The sequence below is a fragment of the Capra hircus genome, chromosome 3, assembly GCF_001704415.2.
Source record: "Capra hircus breed San Clemente chromosome 3, ASM170441v1, whole genome shotgun sequence".
NCBI classification, from domain to species: domain Eukaryota; kingdom Metazoa; phylum Chordata; class Mammalia; order Artiodactyla; family Bovidae; genus Capra; species Capra hircus.
In genome coordinates, this window is record NC_030810.1 from 102,357,788 (window position 1) to 102,376,688 (window position 18,901).

Below are 18,901 nucleotides of genomic sequence, written 5' to 3' on the forward strand. Positions count from 1 at the left end.
AGGGAAGCCCAAGAATACTGGAGTGGGTAGCCTATCCCTTCTCCAGCGGATCTTCCCAACCCAGGAATTGAACCAGGGTCTCCTGCATTATAGGTGGATTCCTTACCAACTGAGCTATCAGGGAAGCCCTTATCATTACTGGGCTTCCCTTCTGGCTCGGCTGGTAAAGAATCTGCCTGCAATGCAGGAGACCTGGGTTTGAGCCCTGGGTTGGGAAGATCCCCTGGAGAAGGGAAAGGTTACCCACTCTAGTATTCTGGCCTGGAGAATTCCATGGATTGTACAGTCCCTGGGGCACAAATGAGTGACTTTCACTTTTATTTCACCATAGTTTGGCTACAGGCCAAACAACATGGAGGGAACACAGCCCCACCCATGGAAGAAAATTGGATTGCAGATTTACTGAGCATGGCACCACCCATCAGAACAAGAACCAGTTTCCCCCAAAGTCAGTCACTCCCATCAGGAAGCCTCTTATCCTTATCCATCAGAGAGCAGATAGAATGAAAACCACAATCACAGAAAACTAACCAAACTGATCACAAGGACCACAGCCTTGTCTAACTCAATGAAACTATGAGCCATGCTGTGTAGGGCCACCCAAGACGGATGGGTCATGGTGGAGAGTTATGACAAAATGTGGTCCCCTGGAGAACAGAAAGGCAAACCACTTCAGTATTCTTGCCTCGACAACCCAGGAACAGTATGAAAAGGCAAAGAGATATGACACTGAAACACAAACTCCTGAGGTCAGTAGGTGCCCAATATGCTACTAGAGATCAGTGGAGAAATAACTACATAAAGAATGAAGAGATGGAGCCAAAGCGGAAACAATGCTTAGTTGTGGATGTGACTGGTGATGGAAGTAAAGCCCTATGCTGTAAAGTACAATATTGCATAGGAACCTGGAATGTTAGGTCCATGAATCAAGATAAATTGGAAGTGGTCAAACAGGAGATGCCAAGAGTGAACATCAACATTTTAGGAATCAGTAAACTAAAATGGACTGGAATGGGCTAATTTAATTCAGATGACCATTATATTTACTACTGTGGGCAAGAATCCCTTAGACGAAATGGGGTAGGCTTCATAGTGAACAAAAGAGTGGGAAAGGCAGTACTTGGGTGCAGTCTCCAAAATGACAGATCTCTGTTCATTTTCAAGGTAAACCATTCAATATCACAGTGATCCTAGTCTATGTCCCAACCACTAATGCCAGAGCTGAACAACTCTACAAAGACTTAGAAGACCTTCTAGAATGAACACCAAATGGCATTTGGTGCTACTTTGGAAGTAAAGACCTCAAGGGAGCTGAAGGTTGTGGGAGCCATCAGACCCTGTGCATCTCTGAATGTGAAAGGACCGTGTGTATCAGAAAACGAGCTTGGTGTTGGTAGCATGAGTCAGCGGAAAATCTGTGGCCTGGATCCCACAACGACACTCACATCTACTTTGAAGTAGTCAACCAGCACAATGCTCGGATTCTGCAAGGAGGCCGAGGCTCCATCCAGTTCGTCACGCACTACCAGCAATTCAGCACCCAGCGGCGCATCCGTGTGACCACCGTTGCCCGCAGTCGGGCAGATATGCAGAGCCAGCTGAAGCACATCGAAGCGGCGTTTGACCAGGAGGCGGCTGCGACGCTGATGGCGTGGCTGGGGGGTGTTCCGAGCTGAGTCGGAGGAGGGTCCGGACATGCTCCGGTGGCTGGATCGACAGCTCATCCGGTTGTGTCAGAAGTTTGGACAGTATAACGAAGAAGACCCCGTGTCATTTAGGTTATCAGATTCCTTCTCTCTACACCCTCAGTTCATGTTCCATTTTAGAAGGTCTCCATTCCTTTAAGTCTTCAACAACAGCCCTGATGAGTCATTGTATTATGGGCACCACTGTGCCTGGCAGGATCTCACCCAGTCCCTCATCATGATCCAGCCCATCCTGTATTCCTACTCCTTCCACAGGCCCCCAGAGCCTGTGCTCCTGGACAGCAGCAGCGTTCTTGCTGACAGAATTCCGCTCATGGACACTTTCTTCCAAATTGTCATTTATCTTAGTGAGACCATAGCCCAGTGGTGGAAAGCAGGCTACCAGGACATGTCCAAGTAGGAAAACTTTAAGCACCTCCTGCAGGCGCCCCTGGACAACGCACAGGAGATCCTGCAGGCGTGGTTGCAGGTGCCGCGATGCATTCACATGGAGCACAGGGACAGCCAGGCTTGACTTCTTTTGTCCAAAGTGAATCCGTCTCAGACACACAATAACCTGTATGCTTGGGGACAGGAAACAGGAGCACCCATCCTCACTGATGATGTTAGCCCGCGGGTGTTCATGGACCATCTGAAGAAGCTGGCCGTCTCCACTGCTTGTTGAGCTAAGGATATGGGCAGGAAATGGAATGAAATATTGTCACTTTGTGTTCACAATTTTTTATAAAGGCTTAACATTCCTTTTACTTTGTCAGTGGATTTTAATAAATAATCAAATGAAATCTTTAGATTTTAATTTATTTGTATTCCTTACCTGTGCCCTTTTTCTTACTCCATAGAATTATAAGGTCATAAAGATTTTGGTATTGGTAGATGTTTATATGCTTTTTGTATCCTAACTTTAAGAGTCTGTATAAAATCAGAGCTAATGTATTTTGGCAACTTGCTTACATGAAAATCATAATGATCAGAAAGGCAATAAATCTGGATGAAGGAAAAAAAGAGATTTCTTTTTCACCATAAGAGACTGGAATGCAAAAGCTGGAAGCCCCTTTTTATCGCGATGCTTAAATAACCTGCCTGAGTGTGCAAATCTGGGAATTGGTGCCAGAGAGTGTCCAGCTTAGAGCTGAGGTATTTCTCCCTGTCTTATTTCCTCTCACTGCAGTTTTCATTGTGAACATGCCATATTTTGACTGCCTTATCAGCTAACTAAACTTTGATGACTTTAGTGGGGACCTAACCTGTCCTCAGGAAATTGTTTGCAGGGTTCCATCGCAGGCTTGCAAAACCTATGTCTTCCGCCCCCCCAACCTCAATCAGGTTTTCTATACAAAAAGGATTTTCTCAGGCTGGATGCTCTTTTCTTAGAGTTGACCAGAACCTAGGCCTCACTTCTGGCAACTTCCACTGAAGTCTAGTTCTCCAACTTCACCCTCAGCATATACCCGGTCCTGCCACCTCACCGTGGGCAGACCACAGATGCCTTCTTTAGGACCGCATGTGGAAAGAGAAGCCATTCTGAGACTTCTTTCCTTCCAAAGGGATTATTATTGCTGAGTCAATGCTCTTTGTGAGTTCTTTTGGTCGAGCAGGTTCAGGTAAGGAGAGAAGCCAACCACCCATACCATCTGCGTGGGGCCTGCCTGAAATAGCAGCACTGAGATAGCAGGCATTCCTAGTCCAGACTATGGCATCAACTGGGCCTCTCTGGTGGCTCAGTGGTAAAGAATCTGCCTGCTAATGCAGGGATGCAAGGTCAATCTCCAGGTTGGGAAGATCCCCTGGAGAAGCAAACAACAACTCACTTCAGTATTCTTGTCTGGGAAATCCCATGGACAGAGGAGCCTGGTGGGCTACAGTCCATGGGGCTGCAAAGGGTTGGACACAACTTAGTGACTAAATAGCAGCAACAACATGGCATCATCTAAGAATGAAAAAGTCACATTAGATAGTTGGCCAGGGCTTGGCACTTTATTTTGGATCAGTATCTTTATTCCAAAAGGTCCATTTAATTTCCACATTGGGAATTTTCCCTCCATTTCCTACACCAAAGAGAAGAGAGTACTTCCCTTCGCAGAGGTCTAGAACCCTATTGACTGAGGTTGGGAAATCAGGAACATAGCAGAGATGCTTGTGAGACCGACAGGCATTGAGTGCATCGTTATCTTAGTTAGAGGCCAGCAATTCTCAGGGGACCTTCCTGTGGGTTAATACTTGACATACTTATGGAGGGAGGAATTGGGTCCTTGGGATGTGAGGGGAGGGTAGTCACCTGTGCCCCTTGGGAAAGATGCTATCAGCATCCTGCCCTTTGTTGGCATTGCCTGATGCCAGGTCAGAGCGGAACCTGTATAAAAGGCAGAAGCTCCTGGCAGCACCTCAGTCCACCTGCCTCCAGGGTAATCTGCTCCAGTGTTGAACCAGGTAAAGGACCAGGAGGGACTGTTGGTGCTGGTGCTTTGGGCAGAGAGAAGCCCTGGGTGGAGGCTGAAGACAGTCTTAAAGGACGACAAGGAGAAAAGTGGATTTGGCAGGGAAGTTTCTGCTGGAAAGGGGAGAGAGGATTAGGAGAAGGAAAAGGATTGGCATCTTTCTGAAGCTGCAAAAAGTTCATTTGAAATTATGGCGTTCCTAGGTTGAAACTCTTTGCATATCTCTTGTAACTCATTTGGGGAGACTGGGTTTTAAAATCTGATCACCATATAGAAGAAATCTTGTGAAATTATAGTTCAGTTTTAAATGTAAGGAAGTTATTTTGGGTTAGTTGAACTTAAAATTTCTCTACTTTCTTCCAGCTCCATTCAGTTCTTGCCAAGATGTCCTGCCAGCAAAACCAGCAGCAGTGCCAGCCCCCGCCCAAGTGTCCCCCCAAATGCCCACCCAAGTGCACTCCTAAGTGTCCTCCCAAGTGCCCAGCCCCGTGTCCCCCTCCAGCGTCTTCCTGCTGTGCCCCCAGCTCCGGGGGCTGCTGCAGCTCTGGGGGTGGAGGCTGCTGCAGCTCTGGGGGTGGAGGCTGCTGCCTGAGCCACCACAAGCTTCGCAGATCTCTTCGACGCCGACACCAGAGCTCGGGCTGCTGTGGCAGTGGCGGTGGCCAGCACTCTGGGGGCTCCGGCTGCTGCTCTGGGGGCTCCGGCTGCTGCTCTGGGGGCTCCGGCTGCTGCTCTGGAGGCTGCTGCTCTGGGGGCTGCTCCTCTGGGGGCTGCTGCTGAACTGGGTCATGAAGACCAACTGAAGAGCAACACTGCAGGATTCAAAGAGCTGATGACCTGCCCAGCCTGAGTCTTCTCTTTTTCTGGCTTGGAAGATTGGAAGAGAATGGAAGGGCTTCTGAAACACCCAGAACGTCCCTCTTCTTCCTGCCACGTTCTTTCCATGGTGAGGTCTAGAGGTTTAACCTCTGATACTCACTGGTCTGATTTCCCACTAGATAGTTCTTTGGAGGACTCAGTATTGGAATTTGGGTTATCCCTGTAACCATAAAGCTTTTTATTCCTGGTGTCACTGCCTCCTGATTGTTTTGTTCACCTCTCCCACTCCCTACCCACTGCCTCAAGCCATCTTCCCTCCCCTTCTTCTAAATACAAGTCAACACTTAAAAAGTCAGTTTGGGAAACAGATTTTGCACCAAAACTACTTAGACCTCTGGGAAACAATATTTCCTTTTATGATCTGAAGGAGGGGACTTTAAGCTTGAAAGAAAGAATCACGTTGGAGACCATTACTCTGACACAAGCTTCCCATGAGAAGGGCTGGGAACAAGATTTTCCAAAAGGAGATGGTGGGACCCAGAACGGTCACAGTGAGATGACTCTGAGAGGGTTTCCTTCCAGCATTGTTGATTATTAAAAACACACACACACACACCTTTTATTTCCTAGTCACAGGCAGTAAGATCACACAAAGTGGTCTCCAGGGAATAAACACCTTTACTTTACTGATTATTATAATCCTGGGTGCTTCTGTTAATTGACTAGAGAGGAGAGCTGATGGAGGTTAGTTTCTGGGGGATGAATTTAGGAGGCAGGTATGGATTTTCTGAGTCCATTTCCTCTGGCTCCTGAAAGCCAGAGTTTGAGTCTGAGTAGGGAACCAAGAGGGGCTTCTTAGGTGGCTCAGTGGTAAAGAATCCACCTGCCAGTGTAGGAGATGTAGGAGACGTGGGTTCAATCCCTGGGTCAGGAAGATCCCTTGGAGAAGGAAATGGCAACCTACTCCAGTATTCTTGCCTGGGAAATCCCATCGACAGAGGAGCCAGGCGGGTTATAATCCATCGGGCTGCAAAGAATCAGACATGACTAAGTGTCTGAGCACAGGGAACCAACAAGGATTCCCTCCTCTGCACCTCTTTGGTTGGGGTCAGGGGGTGATGCGTGTGAGGAGGGGATGGAGGCGAGAGCCCCGGAAGCTTCTGTCACTGGGTTGGGTTTTTCCTTTAGGAATAGGCTGATTCCTTCAGGAGAGACTCAAAAAGTTAGTGACAGAAATAATTCTGAATCAGTCTTTTATGTTCGAGATGAACAATTAGCCCTTCCTTTGATAAGAGTTAGAGGTGATGGGTAATGAACGTTAGTATATGAGGCTATAGCAAGTCCATACAACGAGCATGTACTTGCCCAAATCATCTCCCAGAGGAGGTCCTGTCTCCATCTTGTTACTCCATCACTTCCTTCTCTTTTCTACTATTGACCTCACCTCTCTAATGTTTCATCTGTACTCACTAACAGGTGGCCCTAGGTACATGCAACCTGTTAATCAGGCTCTAAAGCCATGTTAAACGAAATTGGTATCTTTTCGTGACTTACCTTTCCTTGTCTGCCACACCCAGCTCACTCATTCCCAAACCTGTCTCACCATCAATTCTTAACTTCTTAGTCTTGGATTTCTCTTGTACCTTACATTCATGGTTGTGGGCAGCTGCACTGATTAAGAAGCAGTTCGGATACCAGTTAACCTCCAAAATCTCTCCCAATTCTTAAAAGTTGGTTATTCTGTATGTATGTTAGTTGCTCAGTTGTGTCTGACTCTTTGCAACACATGGACTATAGCCTGCCAGGCTCCTCTGTCCATAAAGTTCTCCAGGCAGAATACTGGAGAAGATCACCTGGAGTGGGTAGCATTCCATTCTCCAGGGGATCTTCCCAACCCAGGGACTGAATCTGTTTCTCTTGCTTTGCAGATGGATTCTTTACCATCTGAGCCGCCAGGGAAGCCCTAGTTATTCTAAAGGCCTAGTTATTCTACCATTTGATGGACACCTTGGACCTTGGGACAGGTCTCCTAGCCTCCCTCCACCCTCTTTCTCCACACTGCTTTCCTTCCTTTCTCTTTCTTTCCTTCCTTCCTCCTTTTCTTTTTCTTTCCCCCTTCCTTTTTCTTCCTTCTTCCCTTCTTTCTCTTTACATCGGGCAGTGGCCCCAGGGAGAACCTATTTTCAAAGGGAGTTTGAGATGAGGTCAGGAGCAGAGAGTCTCACAATCTGACTTAGTGTTTGTCACCTGGACCAGCATCCTGCATGAGTTTTTCCTTTAGGTCCATCAGGGCTATATGGGAGTGTGACAGATAACCTGACTGCATTCACAGCTTCCCTGGCCTTAACTGTTCCATAACTTTGCTTGGGTTCTTCTTCTTGTCTTCAGTGACAGAGAGGAATTGCCACTGAGATTCCCATAGGCACATCTCCACCATCATCTTCACTCAGTCCCACCTGGAAGCATTTGGATGAAACCCACCAGGCTTTTCCCATAAACTGTGGTCTTCCTTGAGGGGCTAAGGACGAAGATCCTGAGAGATGTGAACCAAGATACCAACTAGACTACAAACGACCATCTAGATAACTACCTTGGGATGAGTGTGTGAACAGGAGGACAGTGTGTGTGTCTATGTGTATGACTGGACACTAGAAAAAGGCAAAGAGAATAGGTCCCAAGAGAGGGCCAGACCTCTCCTCACTTGGGCCCCCAGGCCCTGTCTTAGCACACACACAGCCCTCCCAGCTATGAACAGAGTTCTGTTTGGAAAGTAAACATGCTACAGCAATCCTGGCACCTCTGTGAGGTGACTTGAATACACACGTGCACCACCTACGGGGCTACCTGAGTGATGAATGTCTCTGGGATGTGTCAGCTGACCATGTCTGTTGGGAAATGGGCCCCTCCCAAGAGCCAGTGCCTAACTGGGCTCTTATAAAAGGTTCTCTGGCTGGACACTGCTCAATCCACTGCTTAGCAGGTGGCCCACTCCAGCTGGAAAACTGAGTGAGTCTTCCAACGAAGCCAGGGTCTGGTAAGTCTCCAAGTGGAACTTGGGGGAGGAGGATGGGAAGAGTTGAAGACAGAAGGGAGGAGAAGGCAGAACACAGCTATCAGGGAGATGTAGGAGGAAGGCCCTGGAGAGGGCCCCCAGCTTCAAGCGAGCTGACCTTGCCCTCAGTGAGCACATAGAAGCTGGATTGGGGGTGGGCGGCTGCACGGTTCCACAGCAAGTCTACAGCAGAGATGTGACTCTGCTAGAACCCAGATCTTTGGCTCCCTGGACTGAGATGTATTTCCATCCTTTGCCCCACTCTCCTTTGCCTTATGGTCGTGGGGGATGACAGGCATAGGCCAGGACATGCTTCTGGTGTTTGTGGATCCTTTAGACCCAAATGACTGGGACAGACAGATGCATGTGTGACTGGAGTATTTTCTACCTGTCATCGCCGTTTAGTCACTTAGTCATGTCTGGCTCTTTGCGACCCCGTGGAGTAGAGCCCACCAGGCTCCTCTGTCCATGGGAATATCCAGGCACGAATACTGGAGTGGGTTGCCATTCCTTCTCCAGGGGATCTGCCCCGACCCAGGGATCTAACCTGAGTCTCCTGCTTGGCAAGTGGACTCTTTACCACTGAGCCCCTGTGGAAACCCCATTAGTGTTAATGCAGTGCTGATGGCTAGGCGAACAACACTTGAAGGCCTATGGCCACAGAGAAATGGGTGAGGGGAAAAGAGACGGAAGAAGATTTTGGACTGAATCAGACAGAAAGATTGCCACAATATCCTTTCTTTTCCACTGTAAAGAACTTGGGTGGTCCTTACTCTAGTCTGAGAAAATGGGTAACCATTGATTTCTTTTCATAGGCTGTGGCTCGTCTAGGCAGGTTTTTAACTTAGGGGAACGCACTCACTGAAATACCTGTTTGGGGGTTTTCCTTTGCTTTCCCTTTTTCTTGCTGTGTGTGTGTGTGTGTGTGTGTGTGTGTGTGTGTGTGTGTGCGCGCGCGCCCGCGCGCGTGCGTGTTTGTCTGTCCGAAACAGAACTCGCATATGAAAAGCTGCTTCTCTTCCAGGTTCTCCGTGACCATGTCCTCTCAGCAGAGCGCCAAAGGCTCTTCTCAGGGCCCCACCCCTTGTCCCGCCCCGACGCCCGCCCCGGCGCCCGACACCTCCTCCTGCAGCTCTGGGTGCTGCGGGAACGGCTGCTGCGGCTCAAGCGGGGCCTCTGGCTGCTGCGGGGACTGTGGCTGCGGCGGCTCCAGCTCCGTCGGTTGCTGCTGCTTCCCCAGGAGGCGCCGCCGGCAGGGTAGACGTGGCTGTGGCTGCTGCGGCTGCTGCGGAGGCAGCAGCCAGAGGTCCCAATACTCCAGCTCCTCCGGCTGCTGCGGATGCTGAGGCCACTTCCATACCCTTGCAAGAGCTGCTCCCACCCCCGCGCCTGTGCCCCTCTGTACCGCGCTCCCCTGCGAGGCGGGGCCTCAGAGTTTGCCTCCCTGCAAAGCTAACTGCTCTTGGACACCCACTCTGTATTTAGCCTCACAAAGCTCCCTGACCCACGTGTGCTTTTTCTCCTTGGGAACCTGAAAGCCGTGGGTGGACTTTGCTGTCTGCGTGGGCTTGCACACAGTTGGCGCTCAATAAATGCTTACTGATTTGATTGTTGTTTGAAGACATGTCATAATAAAGCTTCTACCTCCTGAGAACACTCCCTTTGTTATTTGTTCTTTCGTTTGTGCATTTATCATCATGTTCTTTACTCCATCCTCTGGCTTGGCAGATTTGTAAATGGTGGGAAACTGAAATTCATGCCTGCATAAGAGTGGCTTTCTGGTACTTAATCTTGATAGCAGGAGCCAGGCAGTGTTCTGAGGGCTTTATGGGACATGGATCATCTCACAGTGACTCAAAGAGGTAGGTGCTGTTAGCCCCATTTTACAGAAGAGAAACTGAGGTTAAGGAGCTGGTTGAAAGTCATTCAGCCAATGCATGATGGACAAACCAGGACTTATGCTCCTAACTGCTCTGCTTGGTCTTGGAAAGCCTTCCAGAGCCTTGCTCCATGGAGGTGCTCACTCTCCTATCCATCAGGCACAGGTAGCTGTGGGGCAAAGGTTTGGATCTGCAGTTCTCAAGGGGCTTTGGAATCAGGTGAGCTGAGACTTAACTTCTGGTACAGAGGATCACTAGCCAACTGCTTTGCCAGTTGGCAAAGCCTGTCATGCAGCTGAGGTCCAACAGGGAGCCATGGGTTTTCGGGACCTGCAGGATGAGAAGTGCTGGGCACGGAAATGTGGGAATGTTGTTCTCTAGAGGTGATGGCTGTGATGGAGCCATCCTGAGTAGCTCGGATACCCCATCCTGAGGTATCAGGATCAGACCTCATTCAGTCATTTCAGGAAGAGGAAACACAACAGTGTCCTCTGTAGCAGTGTCTGCTGGGCTCACAAGGGATGAGGCGATAATAACGGTGTTAATAACAGTGACAATAGTTACCATTTGTTGGGCATTCACTCTGTTCTCATGCTTCCTTGGCCACAAGGTTAGTCGTGTTGCATATATTATCTCATTTAAATCCTCACAATAATCTCAATAGATAGACATGAAGTTCCCTATTTTTTAGGTGATGATGAAACTGGGGATCAGTTTCAGTGACTTGGCCAAAACTGCACAGCTAGTGAAAGTCCTAGGCCCCCAGAGGGTGAGTGAGGGTGATGAGATTTGAACTGGGGTCTGTCTGACTCCAAAGCCCATCTTCTCAGACTCAAGGTGTCATATTCTCCTGCTTTAGAAATTACCATCACACTCTGGCCTCTGAAGACACACCCAGACTCTTAGAAAATTGAAGCTTGGCTTCTTGGCTGCTGCTCCATCCATGACCCAGTGACTGGTAAACTCTGTCACGGCATCCACCCAGCCCAAGTTATTTGCTTAGAGGCAAGGTCAGAAATGTCTCATTGATTCATCTAAAGCTGAGACTCAATGACACCTGTCAGGGAGGCTCTGAAAGGCAGTCCCACTCTGGATGGGAGGGGCCTTTGTTTCCATCTCTTAGACTCTGTAGTTTTAGAGAGATGATTTGTGGAGATTGTTTACAAACAAATGACATCACTCGTGGACCTGACACTCCCACACCAGTGATGTGTATTGAGGCAACAATCCCTGGAACTTGGTGGAGAGGTGAGGCTGGAAGGGAGAACTGCCTGACTCAGAACAGACAGATTGGAAAACCAGCCTCAAGGTGGGAGGTGACCCTTAATCAGGAAGCTGAGGCATGAGTTTTGGGAAAGAAAGATGGTGATTCACTGAGAGACATGTGAGCCCAATGGGAGTACATGCCCTTGGACATGAGGCACAAAGATATGAATTAAATGGCTGGCTGTGAGATGGTGGTACTGCCAGGTTCAAGTGTCCCTGACCCCCAGCAGGCCACTGCAGGGAGACTCTGATGAGAGAGGTTTGGGCATTCTAAGAATAGTTCTATTACAGAAACCCAGAGAACTACTTTGGATGGGCTAGAGCTCTCTGCTCATGGCCACGTAGCCTTTTCTGATTTCCAGCAAGTAAAGCTGTATTAGTGGCACAAGCATTCCCTTGGAGGTGGTTGCAGTCACCCCTGGGAATGCTGGACCTGAGGGGAGTTGGCAACATGAAATCCTACTCAAAGTTTGTTACCCAAGTACAATGTGACAAGCAGAATCAGGTTTCTCATCATCTTTGGAGAATAAGGCTGAAAATCATCAGTAAGACAGTGTCAGCATTGGTGAGAGGTTTTTATTCATGATGGATCCAGTTCCTGCTTAATTTATGTTATTACAGTAATAAAAAAGCAACTTATATAGAACTTAGCAGTTTTTAAGGTGTTTCCACATATCTCTTTCACAGTCTATAAGACGTATTATATATTCTGTTTAACAGACTGGGGGAGGCTCTGAGAGTTTACCTGATACACCTGAGGTCATTCAGCCAAGAAGTGGCAGTCTCTGGACTAGGGTTTGTACTGCTCTCCAAGAGAGCCAAGAGCCACTTCTTTCTAAAAAACAAAACGGGGGAACTGTAAAGATGGTGGAGGAATAGGACGGGAAGACCACTTTCTCCCTCACAAATTCCTCAAAAGAACATTTCAACGCTGAGCAAACTCCACAAAACAACTTCTGTAGGCTGGCAGAGGACATCAGGCAACCAGAAAAGCAGACCATTGTCTTCAAAAACAGGTAGGAAAAAATATCAAAGATGATAAAGGAGACAAAGGAGGTGGGGAGGGAGCTCCATCCTGGGAAGGGAAGCCCATCCCAGGAAGGGAATTTTAAGAAGAGAGGTTTCCAAACACCAGGAAACACTCTCCCTGCCGAGTCTGTGGCGAGCCTTGGAAACACAGAGGGCAACATAACAGGAAGGGAAAAATAAATAAATAAATAAAACCAACAGATTACAAGCCCAACAGTAACTCCCCCAGCGGAAAAGCAGCACAGACGCCTGCATCCGCCACTAGCAAGTGGGGGCAGGGCAGGGACGCGCGGGAGGTGCGGGCAGCAGTGCTTTGTAAGAATCAGGCAGGAACGCCCCACGCGCAGCCAGAACGATCTAACTTGGGCTAGCAAACCAGACTGTGGGATAGCTACCGCACGAAAAGCTCGAACATAAGACACCGCCAGGACCGAGCACAGAACAAAGGATGGAACGGAAAAAGCCGGCTGCAGACCATCCCCCGACAGGGAAAGGCAGCCAGAGCCGTAAGGACTGGAAAGGGGCAATCGCAGACCCGGAGAGACTTTACCTACCTAACTGCAAGCAGGCTCCTTTGCTAAGACTTCTGGGGGTGCTGGACAGTCACCATCTGCCTCACGGGGGGCGCCAGCGGTCCACCCAGAAAGCTGAGCAGCAAAGCGGCAGAAAAGGCGACAAGTCGCAGGCGACCGCGCTCGCCAAACTCCTGAGCTACTCGGACTTGGGAAGGGCACAAAGCGCAGTCCCAACCGAATCTGTGCCTCTCAGGGCTACCTGAGCGCCGAACCTGAGCGGCTTAGACCGGGGAAGTGCACGCAGCCTAGGGCCGGCCTCAGACGGTTCCCGGCTGAGCATCGTAGAGCCGGAGCGGTTTGTGCGCCGCGAGAAGGGACAGGTCTAGCGGGGCTGAGACACTGTGTGCACACGACAGCGCTATTTGTTTGCAGCATCCCCCCTCCCCACAGCGCGACTGAACTAGTGAGCCTAAAAAATCAGCAAACAGAAGAAGTTAAACAGAAGGAACTGCCTTGGAAGAGACCCCACACTGCCCACAACATCAGAGAAGGGCTAGATATAGTTTTACTATTTTAAAAATCATTCCTTTTTTTTTTCGTTTTTTTCTAACTTTTTTTTTTAATTGTTAAGTCTTCTATTTCTCCTCTAATTTTTATTTCTATAACCTACTATTACTATTTTAAAAAAAGACTTTTTTTTTTTTTTAAGGCAAACACCATATATAGTCTTTGGGTGGTTGTTGGTTTTTTTTTTTTTTTAATAATTCTTGTTTTTTTTTTTTCCTCTTTTTTTTTTCTTTCTTCCTTTTTCCTTCTGCTTCTTTTCTTTAATATTGTATTTTTGAAAATCCAACCTCTACTCTAGATTTTTAATCTTTGCTCTTAGGTTTTTGTTGTCAATTTTGTACATTTAAAAACCTAAACTTCACTACCCAATTTTACCTGAGAGCGAGATTACTGGCTTGACCACTCTCTCCTCCTTTGGACTCTCCTTTTTCTCCACCAGGTAGCCTCTGTCTCTTTTCTCCCCCATCTCTTCTCTATCCAACTCTGTGAATCTCTGTGTGTTCCAGATGGTGGAGAACACCTAAGGAACTGGTTACTGGCAGGATTTGTCTCTCTCCTTCTCATTCCTCTCTCTTATCCTCCTGGCCACCTCTGTCTACTTCCTCCCTCTCCTCTTCCCTGTATAACTCCGTAAATACCTCTGAGCAGTCCAGACTATAGAGCGCACATAAGGAAGTGACTACTGGCTAGCTTGTTCTCTCCTCTTTTGATCTCACCACATCTCATTCCAATCACCTCTAACTACCCCTTCCCTCTTCTCTTCTTCTTGTAACTCAGTGAGCCTCTCTGAATGTCCCTCAATGTGGAGAAACTTTTCATCTTTAACCTAGATGTTTTATCATTGGTGCTGTATAGATGGAGAAGTCTAGAGGCTACTGTAAAAATAAAACTGAAAACCAGAAGCAGGAGGCTTAAGTCCAAAGCCTGAAAACATTAGAGAACTCTTGAATTCAGGGAACATTAAGCAATAGGAGCTCATCAAATGCCTCCATACCTACACTGAAACCAAGCTCCACCCAAGGGCCAACAAGTTCCAGAGCAAGACACTCCACACAAATTCTCCAGCAACACAGGAACACTCCCCTGAGCTTCAATATACAGGCAGCTCAAAGTTACTCCAAAACCTTTGACGTCTCATAACCCATTACTGGTCACTCCACTGCACTCCAGAGAGAAGAAACCCAGATCCACCCACCAGAACTCCAACACAAGCCTCCCTAACCAGGAAACCTTGACAAGCCACTGATAGAACCCCACCCACAGTGAGGAAGCTCCATAATGAAGAGAACTCCACAAATTACCAGAATATAAAAAGGCCACCCCAAACGCAGCAATATAACCAAGATGAAGAGACAGAGGAATACTCAGCAGGTAAAGGAACAGGAGAGTTGCCCACCAAACCAAATAAAAGAGGAAGAGGTAGGGAATCTACCTGAGAAAGCATTCCGAATATTGATAGTGAAAATGATCCAAAATCTTGAAATCAAAATGGAATCACAGATAAATAGCCTAGAGACAAGGATTGAGAAGATGCAAGAAAGGTTTAACAAGGACCTAGAAGAAATAAAAAAAGAGTCAATATATAATGAATAACGCAATAAATGAGATCAGAAACACTCTGGAGACAACAAATAGTAGAATAACGGAGGCAGAAGACAGGATTAGTGAAATAGAAGATAGAATGGTAGAAATAAATGAATCAGAGAGGAAACAAGAAAAACGAATTAAAAGAAATGAGGACAATCTCAGAGACCTCCAGGACAATATGAAATGCTCCAACATCCGAATTATAGGAGTCCCAGAAGAAGAAGACAAAAAGAAAGACCATGAGAAAATCCTTGAGGAGATAATAGTTGAAAACTTCCCTATAATGGGGAAGGAAATAATCACCCAAGTCCAAGAAACACAGAGAGTTCCAAATAGGATAAACCCAAGGCGAAACACCCCAAGACACATATTAATCAAATTAACAAAGATCAAACACAAAGAACAAATATTAAAAGCAGCAAGGGAAAAACAACAAATAACACACAAGGGGATTCCTATAAGGATAACAGCTGATCTTTCAATAGAAACTCTTCAGGCCAGGAGGGAATGGCAAGACATACTTAAAGTGATGAAAGAAAATAACCTACAGACCAGATTACTGTACCCAGCAAGGATCTCATTCAAATACGAAGGAGAAATCAAAAGCTTTACAGACAAGCAAAAGCTGAGAGAATTCAGCACCACCAAACCAGCTCTCCAGCAAATTCTAAAGGATATTCTCTAGACAGGAAACACAAAAAGGGTGTATAAACCCAAACCCAAAACATTAAAGTAAATGGTAACAGGATCATACTTATTAGTAATTCCTTAAACATAAATGGGTTGAATGCCCCAACCAACAGGCAAAGACTGGCTGAATGGATACAAAAACAAGACCCCTCTATATGCTGCTTACAAGAGACCCACCTCAAAACAAGGGACACATACAGACTGAAAGTGAAGGGCTGGAAAAAGATATACCATGCAAATAGAGACCAAAAGAAAGCAGGAGTGGCAATACTCATATCAGATAAAATAGACTTTAAAACAAAGGCTGTGAAAAGAGACAAGGAAGGCCACTACATAATGATCAAAGGATCAATCCAAGAAGAAGATACAACAATTATAAATATATATGCACCCAATATAGGAGCACCACAATATGTAAGACAAATGCTAACAAGTATGAAAGGGGAAATCAACAATAACACAATAATAGTGGGAGACTTTAATACCCCACTCACACCTATGGACAGATCAACTAAACAGAAAATTAACAAAGAAACACAAACTTTAAATGATACATTAGACCAGTTAGACCTAATTGATCTCTATAGGACACTTCACCCCAAAACAATGAATTTCACCTTTTTTTCAAGTGCTCATGGAACCTTCTCCAGGATAGATCACATCCTGGGCCATATCTAAATTTGATAAATTCAAAAAAATCGAAATCATTCCAAGCATCTTTTCTGACCATAATGCAGTAAGATTAGATCTCAATTACAGGAGAAAAACTATTAAAAATGCCAACATATGGAGGTTGAACAACACACTTCTGAATAACCAACAAATCACAGAAGAAATCAAAAAAGAAATCAAAATATGCATAGAAACTAATGAAAATGAAAACACAACAACCCAAAACCTGTGGGACACTATAAAAGCAGTGCTAAGAGGAAAGTTCATAGCACTACAGGCATACCTCAAGAAACAAGAAAAAAGTCAAATAAATAACCTAACTCTACAACTAAAGCAACTAGAAAAGGAAGAATTGGAGAACCCCAGAGTTAGCAGAAGGAAAGAAATCTTAAAAATTAGGGCAGAAATAAATGCAAAAGAAACAAAGGAGACCATAGAAAAATCAACAAAGCCAAAAGCTGGTTCTTTGAAAGGATAAATAAAATTGACAAACCATTAGCCAGACTCATCAGGAAGCAAAGAGAGAAAAATCAAATCAATAAAATTAGAAATGAAAAAGGAGAGATCACAACAGACAACACAGAAATACAAAGGATCATAAGAGACTACTATCAGCAGTTGTATGCCAATAAAATGGACAACCTGGAAGAAAAGGACAAATTCTTAGAAAATTACAATTTTGCGAAACTGAACCAGGAAGAAATAGAAAATCTTAACAGACCCATCACAAGCACGGAAATTGAAACTGGAATCAGAAATCTTCCAGCAAACAAAAGCCCAGGTCCAGACGACTTCACAGCTGAATTCTACCAAAAATTTCGAGAAGAGCTAACACCTATCCTACTCAAACTCTTCCAGAAAATTGCAGAGGAAGGTAAACTTCCAAACTCATTCTATGAGGCCACCATCACCCTAATACCAAAACCTGACAAAGATGTCACAAAAAAAGAAAACTACAGGCCAATATCACTGATGAACATAGATGCAAAAATCCTTAACAAAACTCTAGCAATCAGAATCCAACAACACATTAAAAAGATCATACACCATGGCCAAGTGGTCTTTATCCCAGGGATGCAACGATTCTTCAACATCCGCAAATCTATCAATGTAATTCACCACATTAACAAATTGAAAAATAAAAGCCATATGATTGACTCAATAGATGCAGAGAAGGCCTTTGACAAAATTCAACATCCATTTATGATAAAAACTCTCCAGAAAGCAGGAATAGAAGGAACATATCTCAACATAATAAAAGCTATATATGACAAACCCACAGCAAACATTATCCTCAATCGTGAAAAAGTGAAAGCATTTCCCCTAAAGTCAGGAACAAGACAAGGGTGCCCACTTTAACTGCTACTATTCAACATAGTTCTGGAAGTTTTGGCCACAGCAATCAGAGCAGAAAAAGAAATAAAAGGAATCCAAATTGGAAAAGAAGAAGTAAAACTTTCACTGTTTGCAGATGACATGATCCTCTACATAGAAAACCCTAAAGACTCCACTAGAAAATTACTAGAGCTAATCAATGAATATAGTAAAGTGGCAGGATATAAAATCAACACACAGAAATCCCTTGCATTCCTCTACACTAATAATGAGAAAGTAGAAGAATAAATTAAGGAAACAATTCCATTCACCATTGCAATGAAAAGAATAAAATACTTAGGAATATATCTACCTAAAGAAACTAAAGACCTATATATAGAAAACTATAAGACACTGGTAAAAGAAATCAAAGAGGACATGAATAGATGGAGAAATATACCATGTTCATGGATTGGAAGAATCAATATAGTGAATATGAGTATACTACCCAAAGCAATTTACAAATTCAATGCAATCCCTATCAAGCTACCAGCCATATTTTTCACAGAACTAGAACAAATAATTTCACGATTTGTATGGAAATACAAAAAACCTCTAATAGCCAAAGCAAACTTGAGAAAGAAGAATGCAACTGGAGGAATCATCCTGCCTGACTTCAGGCTCTACTACAAAGCCACAGTCATCAAGACAGTATGGTACTGGCACAAAGACAGACATATAGATCAACGGAACAAAATAGAAAGCCCAGAGATAAATCCACACACCTATGGACACCTTATCTTTGACAAAGGAGGCAAGAATATACAATGGAGTAAAGACAATCTCTTTAACAAGTGGTGCTGGGAAAACTGATCAACCACTTATAAAAGAATGAAACTAGATCACTTTCTAACACCGCACACAAAAATAAACTCAAAATGGATTAAAGATCTAAATGTAAGACCAGAAACTATAAAACTCCTAGAGGAGAACATAGGCAAAACACTCTCAGACATAAATCACAGCAGGATCCTCTATGATCCACCTCCCAGAATACTGGAAATAAAAGCAAAAATAAACAAATGGGATCTAATTAAAATTAAAAGCTTCTGCACAACAAAGGAAAATATAAGCAAGGTGAAAAGACAGACTTCTGAATGGGAGAAAATAATAGCAAATGAAGCAACTGACAACTAATCTCAAAAATATACAAGCAACTCCTGCAGCTCAATTCCAGAAAAATGAATGACCCAATCAAAAAATGGGCCAAAGAACTAAATAGACATTTCTTCAAAGAAGACATATGGATGGCTAACAAACACATGAAAAGATGCTCAACATCACTCATTATTAGAGAAATGCAAATCAA

The 18,901-nt window shown here is 45.3% G+C and overlaps 1 protein-coding gene, 1 long non-coding RNA gene and 1 pseudogene across 2 annotated transcripts; all 3 read left to right on the forward strand.

The window, feature by feature from the left end:
• Positions 1,270–2,370, forward strand: LOC102186818 (annotated as a pseudogene).
• On the forward strand, positions 4,091–5,210 carry LOC108635596. Its single transcript, XR_001917873.1, has 2 exons — positions 4,091–4,133; positions 4,505–5,210. It is a non-coding gene; the product is annotated as an uncharacterized LOC108635596 (long non-coding RNA).
• CRCT1 (cysteine rich C-terminal 1) lies at positions 9,050–9,358 on the forward strand. The gene has a single exon (XM_018046521.1). The coding sequence runs from the start codon at positions 9,050–9,052 to the stop codon at positions 9,356–9,358; it is 309 nt and encodes a 102-aa protein (XP_017902010.1).

What these genes read in the sequence shown, in the direction of transcription:
- CRCT1 (XM_018046521.1), top strand. Translation starts at nt 9,050, where the DNA reads ATGTCCTCTCAGCAGAGCGCCAAAGGCTCTTCTCAGGGCCCCACCCCT.